The sequence below is a fragment of the Solanum verrucosum genome, unplaced genomic scaffold (genome assembly GCF_900185275.1).
Source record: "Solanum verrucosum unplaced genomic scaffold, falcon-dt-bn FXZP01000022.1, whole genome shotgun sequence".
In the NCBI taxonomy this organism is placed as follows: domain Eukaryota; kingdom Viridiplantae; phylum Streptophyta; class Magnoliopsida; order Solanales; family Solanaceae; genus Solanum; species Solanum verrucosum.
The window spans coordinates 4,307,264-4,317,923 of NW_026020086.1; the positions used below are offsets into that span (position 1 = coordinate 4,307,264).

The window sequence follows — 10,660 nt, forward strand, 5'->3', positions numbered from 1 at the left end:
CCGCTCCCTCAACTTCTTATTGAGGATTTCGTAACGGTTTTACAAAAAAATTGTCCGACAGCCATATCACCAAGCATCCATGGGCTAATGCACCCGAAAAAACTAAGAAAATCGCCTTATTTTTGTAAATTGACTCCTAAATATCCAAAAATGTCGTATCAATGGTGAGACTGTGTGTACCGCTCCCCCAGCTTCATACGGAGGATTCCGTGAATATTTTTGCAAAAAAATCGTGCAAAAATTATATTATCACAATATTCATGGACTAACAAATAAATAATGTGATTGAAAGAGTTCCAACTTTGATCCCTCTAAGTACACATGATTGAGGCCATACCTTTTACTACTATTTTAAACTTGAATTTTATGTTCTTGTTTAAATCTTCTTCCCTTTTCCAATCATTTTGTTCCTTCTGCCAAATAAAAGAGGTTGAATATTTTTTTTAAAAATCATTAAAGAGCATAATCTAGTGATAATAAAATGTGAAGAGAATCATGAGGCCATCTTACATTAAATTTCAATGGAAGCTAAAAAAAATTACTCGATAATATCTTTGTGTTTGCGTAAACTTAGAGTTACCTTATCATGTGAGACAAGCTCGCTCTGATACCACACCTAAGAGAGATAGGGGTAAGTGACTAGTAGTAAAAAAAAAAACAATAATACAAGTTCTTCAACAATGTATTAAGTTAAAACTTACCATTTATGTTCTTGTTTAATACTAAAAAAGGAAACACATGATTTTTTATTGGTCAAATAAAAGCGATTGAATATTAAATATTCTAAGTATCGATTATGGATTTAACCGAATCCAATATTTTATACATGAATATGTATATGCAAAAAATTTCAACAAAATATGGAGTGAATTTGGAAGGTGGATGCTTGAAGTTCCTTGTGATAATCTAAACGATTCATGAAATGAAATAGTCACCATATTCCTTCATGACGAATAGCTCAACATGACCCTCATCATATTTTAAACGATTTATGAAAAGATATTTCTTTAAGACCCTAAACCAAGTATAGAATTTTTACCTTTTTGGATCGAAGACATATGGAGATTAAAATATATTACATTATCATCGTCTTCATCATTATTAGCATTTTCCTTTTTGCTCCCTATCCTATAATCCTATAGTGAAGTCGCTTATGTAATATAATCTTATTGAGCGGATCGGATATCATAAGAAAATTTGATTACCTCCATTCTTTGCCTTTAAAACTAGCAATTGTAACGAATTCAACACCACCTAATAAGAATTTTCCTAAGATATAAACATTTGTAATGTTATGTAATGCACAATAATTTATATATACATTTCTTCAACTCAGCCACTTATGCGTGTATTATCTTCTCAATTTCTGTGGTGATCAGCAGAGGGTTTAACAATGAATTCACAATAAATCATCAAAAAAATAATTAACTACAAGCTATTTAACGACAAGATTACTTTCTAATTAATTTAAGTTACAATTTTTTAAACACTACAATGTGTTTATATTTTTTTTTGGAATTTTATATTGTCCGAGACAAAATGATAACGCGATGTGATGCCTTCCTATAATAGTTGTTATATCTCTCTTTTATTTTATTATATATATTCTTTGATTTGCTCAAGAGTCTTTCGAAAATAACTTCACCATACAAAGCACCCAAAATCTATAGCATACATGGTGAGCCAAATCAAGAAGATTTGACATAATGAAATCAACATTGTCAGTTTCAACTTTTGTTTTTGCACCTGTATTTTACTTGGAAAAAAAAGTTGAGGTTTTAGGAAAGAACAATTTTTAAAAAAATATTTCACCAGATCTAGAAATACAGAAATATCATTTATGGACAAAGAGAAAGTGAAACAAACATTTTCAAACACAAATGTCATTCATTTGATGAGTCATATGATCTAATGTCCACAAACATTACATCTTTCTCAAGACCTCACAAAGCCAAAACTGAGGCAAACCACTTGCTACAAAAAAGATACACATTACCTGCTCAAGCCTTCAATGGTAGGCTTAAAAATTAGCTTAGCAGCCAAAGTTAAAACTGGACCAAGCCCGGGATGCAGACCGTTACCATCTCAGTGACGCCTTGTGTGGAATTCATTGGGTTGTGTTCCTCGATAGGTCAAGTTAAAATATGTTTGCGCAGGTTCATTATAATATCCTGAAAGGCTGGTTTGCAGAGCTAGAACGCTCAAGCCTCCCTTTCTTAACCTTCGTCTTTTTGCTTGCAATTTCTTGGAAAAGGTTTGGTCCACCAAATTCAATTTTGGAGCTCCTAATCTTCCTCCTCTTACCTGTGTCATATTCCTCATCCCTAAAAATAAATGTTGTCAAAAGTTGTACTTGAAACATAACAACAAACAACAACATACTCAATGTAATCCCACAATGGGTCTAGGGAGGGTAGGATGTACGGAGACCTTACTCCCCAAAAGAATATCCACATCAAGAAAAAAGATCAAACAGCATTCTTAGAGCATACGTTTTATGATCTTTAAACACAAGAATGCCCATGATTGACAGAGAGACTCACCACTCATCCCCAATGTACCCAATGGTGACACAATTTCCGTTCTGTGCTTCTACACCATTCAAGGAACGAACTTCGACGTCATCCCAACGAGCAACTGTGAATCAAATAGGAAGCAGCTATGTTTCAGCTGACAAAGGCAATAATACAATCACAAAGGCACATGTAGTTGCAAATAAGTACTTACCGCTTGACTCCAACCCTCTGGTAAGCATATTCAACAGACCTTTCCGTGTTGCAACTACTTTAGTCTCTTTAGAATCGGTAGACTGTTTATTGTCAACACCTTGACTACCTACTGGTGCCAAGCTAGAACTTTTTTGTTGTTGTTTGTCATTTGCTAATACAGTGCCATTGTTCACAACTCTTGCATCATTAACTGTATTCCTCAGCAGATCCCCATTGTGTCCAGCAGTTTTCGTATCTACACTGGAAACTTTCTCATTGGAACCAAATTTTGACTTCTTTCTTTGAGAATGCATTGGAGAAGATATCAAAGTATGGGATAAGTTGGATGTAGATGGCCCAAGATCAGAATTACTCTCATCCACGGAACTGGGATTGCTACGCTTTCTCTTTCCAATTTTATGTTTCATTCGTTTGAGTTTTTTCTTCCTATTCAATCCCAAAGCTGGATCTAAGATCATAAAACTGAGATGCATCTTGATGACACGACTCTTGAAAGACTTCTTTTTGGCTTTCAAGCATGCCTTGTCAATAGCTACCTTTTCTGTTGAGCTAGTCATAGTTGGTTGGCTCAGTACTCCGGACGATTCAGCACCTGCTTTTCTCTGTCCAACATCATTATTAACTTCAACAGCTGGACCACCTAAACTGCCATTGGAGATGTCTTTTACCTGAAAGGAAATTTATCAATAAACATAAGACAAAGAAAAAGCACTGCTTTTCCTAGTTAGGTTAGCTGTATCAGAAAAGCACTGCTTCTTTACCTAGTTTGGTTAGCAGTATCCAGGATCCAGCATGAAAGAAATAAGATACGACATAAGGAGGAGCATAGCACAATAATCAATAAGAAATATATATATATATATATATTACCACTCGAGAGTTGGTGTCTGCCTTGCTGCATTCCACTTGTTTGACTTTGTTCAACAGTTTGTTAGGAGTACTTGGATCTTTGTCACTATTTACGCTGCTACAGTGAAATGGTTTTGCAGCAGAGCAAGTCAACTCTTTGATGGTTACATTGGCATTAGGTAGTGAGGTAGAGTCTCCGCATCTTGTTCCACCCTTGTTATCAAGTCTATGAGTTCCATTGGAGACTGGAACAGCAGGCTTAGCTTTAAGTAAGGATGTTCCATCATTTGTGTCTACAACAGAAGGGTCCTTTACACTGTCACCTGTTTCTTGTACTTTTGACAAATTTTCAGGCCGTATAGCCCCTCCGTGAGAAGAGAACCCACTAACTACTGCACCATTAACCTTTGGGGGTGCCAGATCCTTTGTTGAAGTTCCCTTTGAAACTTCGGCACTTAATGTCTCCCTTTGGTCTTTTGTACCAGATAAGGAATCCTCATTCTTCAAATGAAATCCATTTTGAACAGTATCCTTAAATCTCTGGCTGTGATTAGAATATATTTTATTTCCTATGCCATTAGTAATCACATTATCATTGCGGGCAACATCTACCGACTTCTTAGGCACAGGAGATTTCTTATCCCGAACATAGAACAACATGTATGCCTTCTGCTCCAACACCTTTCTCTCACTCACTTGAACAACCTACAAGTACATAGAAGAGTAGAAATATTCAGAAGCTATTCTTACGACAGCCAAACTACACTACCATAAACCATTTGCTTAAGTTTTTTTTATGAAAATAATAATAATTCCCGAAACGCTGAAACATTTAAAAGCCAAACAATAGAAAGCAAAATGTATATACCTGATTGTCATCAAGGGAGTACCAATTTCCACTTGAAGTGCGAACAAAGCAATAATAATGACCAGAGTGGGTGCTCCAACCTGCATGAACCAGCACACCATAGAGTGTGTACTTCAATTCACCACTCTGCAAAATAAGAGGGAATCCCATGAGTTTCCAAAAATAGAGGAATTCAAGATATAAAGGAACTACCAAAAAAGTATCACAGAAGTATCAAAGCAGGATAATAGCAAGTAAAGTAAGCACCAGTATTGCATGTATTTGAGCCTATACGAATTGTTTCCACTATTTGTTATGTAAAGTTGATACATCATTGGTGAAGTCTAAAACTATCACACACAAGAATATCATCAGAATTGATGGAAAAAAACATCTTCTCAACTACTTGACATGCAATGCAATGAATTTTCCAGAACATTCACGTCAATTCATCGTCCATTTTATAGGCTGCTAATTTTCTTATTTGGAGATTAGTCAAATCATAAAATAAGAGCAGGTTCACATGACAAATATTAAATGAAACAAGGTAAAGGAGTTCTCGACTGCGAGGAGGAAAACTATTCTTACATAGGTATCAGATACAAAATGTTTCAAGTCTAAAGTAGGCCCGTAGTGAATCTTTTTATCGATCTTTTGCCCAGGGACATGTGAACCAAATCGCTTCAAGTGGACGGTTAGAACATGAGGTGCCTGGTCAATTGTTAGCCGTTTAGTAGCCTTCACTTTCTGTTTGCACTGCTGACATTGGTACTGCTTCTGACCACCATCTAATAGCTCTCTGGCAGTAAAATGGTCAAGTGCTTTGAGTAGTGAATCTGCCCTTAAAATTTCTAGACTTAGATCCAGAAATGGATCAAACTTGTCGGAGCAAAATTTACACTGCATGCACTGCACCTGCAGATGATTTGGAAAGATGCAGATGGGCGAGGAGTCAAAGAACTGTTAGAAAAGGAACCAAGGAAATATCCCCCACCCCCACCCACACACAACGAAAAAACACTTCTCTTTTTTTTTGGAGGGGAGGGAGATCAAGTCACAGCAAGTAAAAATTTTCTGAACCCCCAAAAGTTACTAGATCTACCACACTAACAGAAGAACAACTGAAATGCACCTGACTGCGAAGACGCCCACCAAATATCTTATGAACCAAACTTTTCTCATAAGCACTGGGGGATTCACTAGACACTCCTGAAGGTAAGCAACATTTATGCATCGACTCGAGCAGATTCACCATGTATTCATGTGCATCCTCCTGTCTAGCATTTCGAAAATTCCGCGATATGCCTAAACACATAATTAAGGATTAACCCTGATAGTCAAATGTCTAAAAGCCTTCAAATATGGAATAATAAGAAAAATAATAGGCATATTCTGAAGCAGTATACTTGGTGTAAATCTCAAGGATAGAGAAGCAAGAATTTTATTGTCAGCCTCTAAAAAATTTTTATCATACCCTTATTTAAACCCCCGGCTTGTTAGAGACGGAGGCATAGTTGCTGTTATCATCCCTTTATTAACTTTCTGACTAAACTAAACTTTGCATGGAAATAAAACAAAAATAAAAAGTCAAGCCATCAGATTTTGAAAAATATTGGACATCAGACTTAAATGATAACTCAGCATATCCTAACAAAAATAAAAAGTTTACGAACAATACATGACTGAAATTGCATTGCTCTTGTTGGGGAAAAAGGACACTAAGAACAAGTGAGGAAGGGGTAAATCAATCATCGGAAGAATAGAGAATAATAACCAGAGAAACAACTTTAAATTGTAGATTAATAGCAGAAGTCACAGATTCAAAATAAATTAATAAACTACAGGGAATAGGAAAGATACATCTTAAGTTTGACACAAGATCCTTGGGCGCCAGTATTTTCCCAGTTGCCTGCAAAGCACGACTCACGTGTTTTTGGATGGCGCATAAAGCACAAAAACCAGCCATACGACCTTCAATAAAACAATAAAACACAAGTTAACAAACATATATGCTCTGACAAAATTAAGGATTCAAGTCCAGAACCGACATAATATCTATATGCAGAAACCAAAACCCAAGTTTAGTTTATGTGGACAGCTCATACAGTCCACTCAAATATTCATTTCAAAAAGACCAAAGAAGTTCATATCCTTTTTATGAATTTAGATGGACAGACTTAGCATGAACATGTTTATAAGCGTGCAATATAGTTGAAAGACAAACACATAAATGTTATTCCACGTAAGCTGAGGCTCTATGCATCTCCAAAAGTACATTCGTATTAAATTATTTAACAGCTCCACTCCTACTATAGCTTAAACTTCTTTTCATGCAGTACACCATTAAACTTTGTATATTATCCAGTTTCTATCAAATTTTACAGTACGGGTCAGAAAGGTAGGGTAAGACATTTTTTAACAAATCCAATTTGACATGTTTTGAGTGCATTTGGTACCATTTATTCTGGTGAAAGAGAAATCTCTGAAGCAGTAAATACTAAATAATATAATGACATTTATCAATTCAAATCCGATTGATTTCAGCAATTGGTTCAAAGATCTAAGAAGAGGTCCAGACAGCACATTAGCAGTTTACCTGCAAACTTCTTCCGGTTAAGGTAGGTGAAATGCTGGAATACAAATTAATGTAACCACCTCCTCTAAGGAGGTCAGAAGATTTTAAGATTGCTGAAAACAAACATGCATATGCAGGAGAGAGAGACTCACAGGAACTTTGATGTTTCCCACTTTCCAAGTATGCTGCTAATGGCTCAGTGTATGTCAGACACTGTAATACTGAATTGAGGAAGCAGGTATTCCCAAGATTTTGCAAGCCAGCTCCCTGTAACAACAACAACCGGTCCCATAATTAAGCAATGTGGAGACTTCCATAAAATACAATTGGTCTCCAAGCGTAAATAAAATGGTCTTAGCAGGCCTCGTTGATTCATCTGGTAATTCTTGTCCAACAATATTCTTGAACTCGTTAAACGAGAACAAGGTAAAGCATAAAGTAGTTCAATTTGCCCACCATAGATCAAGATCAAATTCCATAATCCACTAAAGAGCATCACTCATCAGAGGACCAAGAGGAAGAAACTATAAGTTCCACGCATTCCAGCAGCTACAATCTCAGAGCTACTTGAAATAGAAAAAGTACATGACTTAACATCACATCAATTAGTTCATAATATTAGGACACACATCTACTAATTTTTATGGTAAAAAGCACTCTACAAGGAAAGAGTGCCTCAATTTAAGGAAAAGAAGACAACAGAAAAGATACACACTAGTTTGGGGTTCACATATGCAGTCTAGTGCAGATTTGATTGTGACATTGTACGACCAAAAGTTATCTCCAATAACATGCGACAGGATAATGGGCCTCCAATCAAAACCTTTCAAAGAACGGTAGAGCAGCACAAGATACATATAAACTCTTTTCATCCCTTGCCCACTTCGTGAGGGACAAGACAATATAATCACAAAATAAACCATTTTATCTTATCAAACCAGCGCTTTTAACTCCTAGAGCCTTTGGTATCTTATCACATCTCTCTCATCTTACTTCATAAAAAAAGACCCTTCCTTACACCGGAATTTCTTTTGGGTTAAAACATGTAGACTTTAATGTAAACCAAAAATTGCCAGAATAAGCTTACCAAAAGTTGATTATCATAAAATATGATTGCTGTGGTATCCTACCTAAAAGATTTAAGGCAACCCACAAGCTTTATAAACCATTTTACATCCGTAGACAACTATACAGCCTACACAAAAATACACACCTCTATTAGAAGGAACAGATTAATGTAAGTGGGGATTCACTTCTCTGACAAACAGATAATAGTGGTATTGTACCGTTACATAAAGGTATAAGATTCTTTCAGAGTGGGAGACAGATTGTCCTTCAGCTCCTTGCAAAATTAAACAAGGAAGCTCTTAGCTTGCTTGTATATAAGTTTTGAACATAGCAACCCCTTCACGCCACATGATTACCTTACGTTTTCATGGGAAAATAGAAAAATGTGACCTAAAAGCATACATAATCATGATTCGAGCAATATAATCAACCCAAAGGGCAAGGGTAGGAAATAGGGCTAGGAGAATTTGAAAAGCATTATGGCATTACAATTTCCAAGGCTTAGCTCAGAACCCAATAACTCGTCGTATTTGTTTTGGTAAGTGTTGGATAACAAGTTGTCTTTTGGGACTTCTAAAGCTTTGAAAATGATGTTTACCAGACAATCATCTGACAGAACCCTATATTCTACTGAAGGTTACGCATAGAAAGGTGACTTTGTACAGGTTCTGAGCCATAATGGATGGAAGGCATTGAAGAATGGAGAAAACATCAATACTTTTCCAGCCAAGCACACAAAAAATGTCATCATAGAATAACCTTTTCATTTAGGTGATCAATTCAGACCTAACCAAAGATATGGCACAATAGAAGAAAAAGATCCATATAGCTGATTATCTACGAATTGGGATAATGAGTTATATTTAACTCAATATCTGGTATAATCACAACATGAGTTGAGCTTAAATGGAGAAGTGAGAATCTATATAGCTGACTTGGGACTGAGGAGCACTTGTGGTTGTGTTGATAGAATCACCTTTCTGACCTCCATCTCAACCCTTTTATATAAAAGATATTCTTCCTAGTATAAAGGAGCTAACAGACTATACGTGCAACCACGTGCAAATTAAGTGAAAATAGTCATGTCAAAGTACTTGAATACTAGTAGTGAAATGAAAACAAATCTAACAAAGAGAAAGAGAGGAAAAAAGAAGAGAAGAACAAATCCCTTTTGAAAACCAACTCAACAATAAATTACCAAAAAAGTAGGGAAGATCAAATCAAATTGCCCCAGAACTACCCGAAATTGAGAAACTTCGCCCTCCGTTGGACTTTTGGGCTAATACTATCATCGACATCAGTAAAAAGCCTCATTTTGCCCATGACCCCGGACGGAGCTCCAATATAAAGGTAATTTTAAACCATAGTTGAGAGTTCCGCGTTAAATCTGGACTTCCTTATCTCGTAGAATTTGGACACATAGAGTCCACCCATTTCATAGACGAGTCTGTTATTTGCTCATTGCAAGGATACAGATGGACCAAAAAGTGTAACAGAGAGCACAATTTAGCGACTTAAGGGGAATTTGACAAGCAAATTCATAGGACTACTAATGATGCTAAACATACTCAGAGCTATTAGAATCACAAATGGGAAAAAGGAAGAGGCTTTGAAAGCTAAACATCAAAATAAAATTCAGAATACCCAAAGATTGAGCTCAAAAGCAGTATCAAATATAAACAAAACCCAAATATCAAAAGCAAAGAAATTCTAAACTATCCATATTTAGCTGGGCAAATATAGCAAATGGAAGACAAAAGCTTCAATTGACATAAATAATAGATGCGAGAACATATAAATTTATCAGCTAAAAAATTCCAAAAAAGGCACAGAACCTCTTTAGAGAAACTCACAATTCTCATAATCTTTCTGAAAGCAATTCCAAAGCTCACTTCCGGATCCATCCCATTACTTTCCATCACCACATCACCGCCACCCTTTTTCCCGGCGACGAGTGACCCATTTTCTTTACGGGTCTCCGAACTCGGGTTCAGTGTTTCCAGCTGAAACCCAGCATTGTTTTTCCCACTGATAAACCCATTAAACGGTTTCTTCGCCAAATGAAACTCAATCTTCCTATGAAACAACGACGACGATGATGTATCCAAACCCGGATCCGACCCAATTAACCCAGATAATTCTTGACCCAAATTTTCCTCCATTCTATCCATTGTAGCTTCACCCATTAAACCCCTCTTCTACTTTCCACATAAAAGTATCAAAGGATACTGGATATTTTGCCTGTTTTCCTCTATTTTCACTCGTTTGTTAGCATAAATATATGAAACGAATTGGGTTTTTCACCAGAAATTCACTGAACAATTGTGAAAAAATGAAAAGGGGTTTGAGTATTTCGGCTCTTAGAGAAAGAGACGAGCTAAAAGAGAAGCTTAAAACCCTACTAGGTAAAACAGATATAGTAAGGTGTTACGCTGTTCCGCGATACATTAGATAGGTTATAGGAACTTGACACATGTACATATAGGGGTACTTTTGTCATTTAAAAAATATACTTTTTTTTGTGGTTTTTGTGAGGTTGAAGAAGTCAATTGTAATATGATTAGTGGTAGAAATTGAACGTTAGAAAAATTA

General features: G+C 36.1%; 1 protein-coding gene across 1 annotated transcript; it reads right to left on the reverse strand.

The window, feature by feature from the left end:
• Positions 1-1,852: 1,852 nt before the first annotated feature.
• LOC125824299 (ubiquitin carboxyl-terminal hydrolase 23) lies at positions 1,853-10,450 on the reverse strand. Its single transcript, XM_049503648.1, has 10 exons — positions 9,922-10,450; positions 7,153-7,267; positions 6,286-6,396; positions 5,558-5,730; positions 5,014-5,340; positions 4,447-4,572; positions 3,600-4,283; positions 2,728-3,397; positions 2,544-2,637; positions 1,853-2,324 (listed from the first exon to the last, which is right to left on the reverse strand). Exons 1-10 carry the CDS (start codon positions 10,252-10,254, stop codon positions 2,162-2,164), a joined length of 2,796 nt encoding a protein of 931 aa, XP_049359605.1. The 5' UTR covers positions 10,255-10,450; the 3' UTR covers positions 1,853-2,161.
• Between the last annotated feature and the right edge of the window lie 210 nt (positions 10,451-10,660).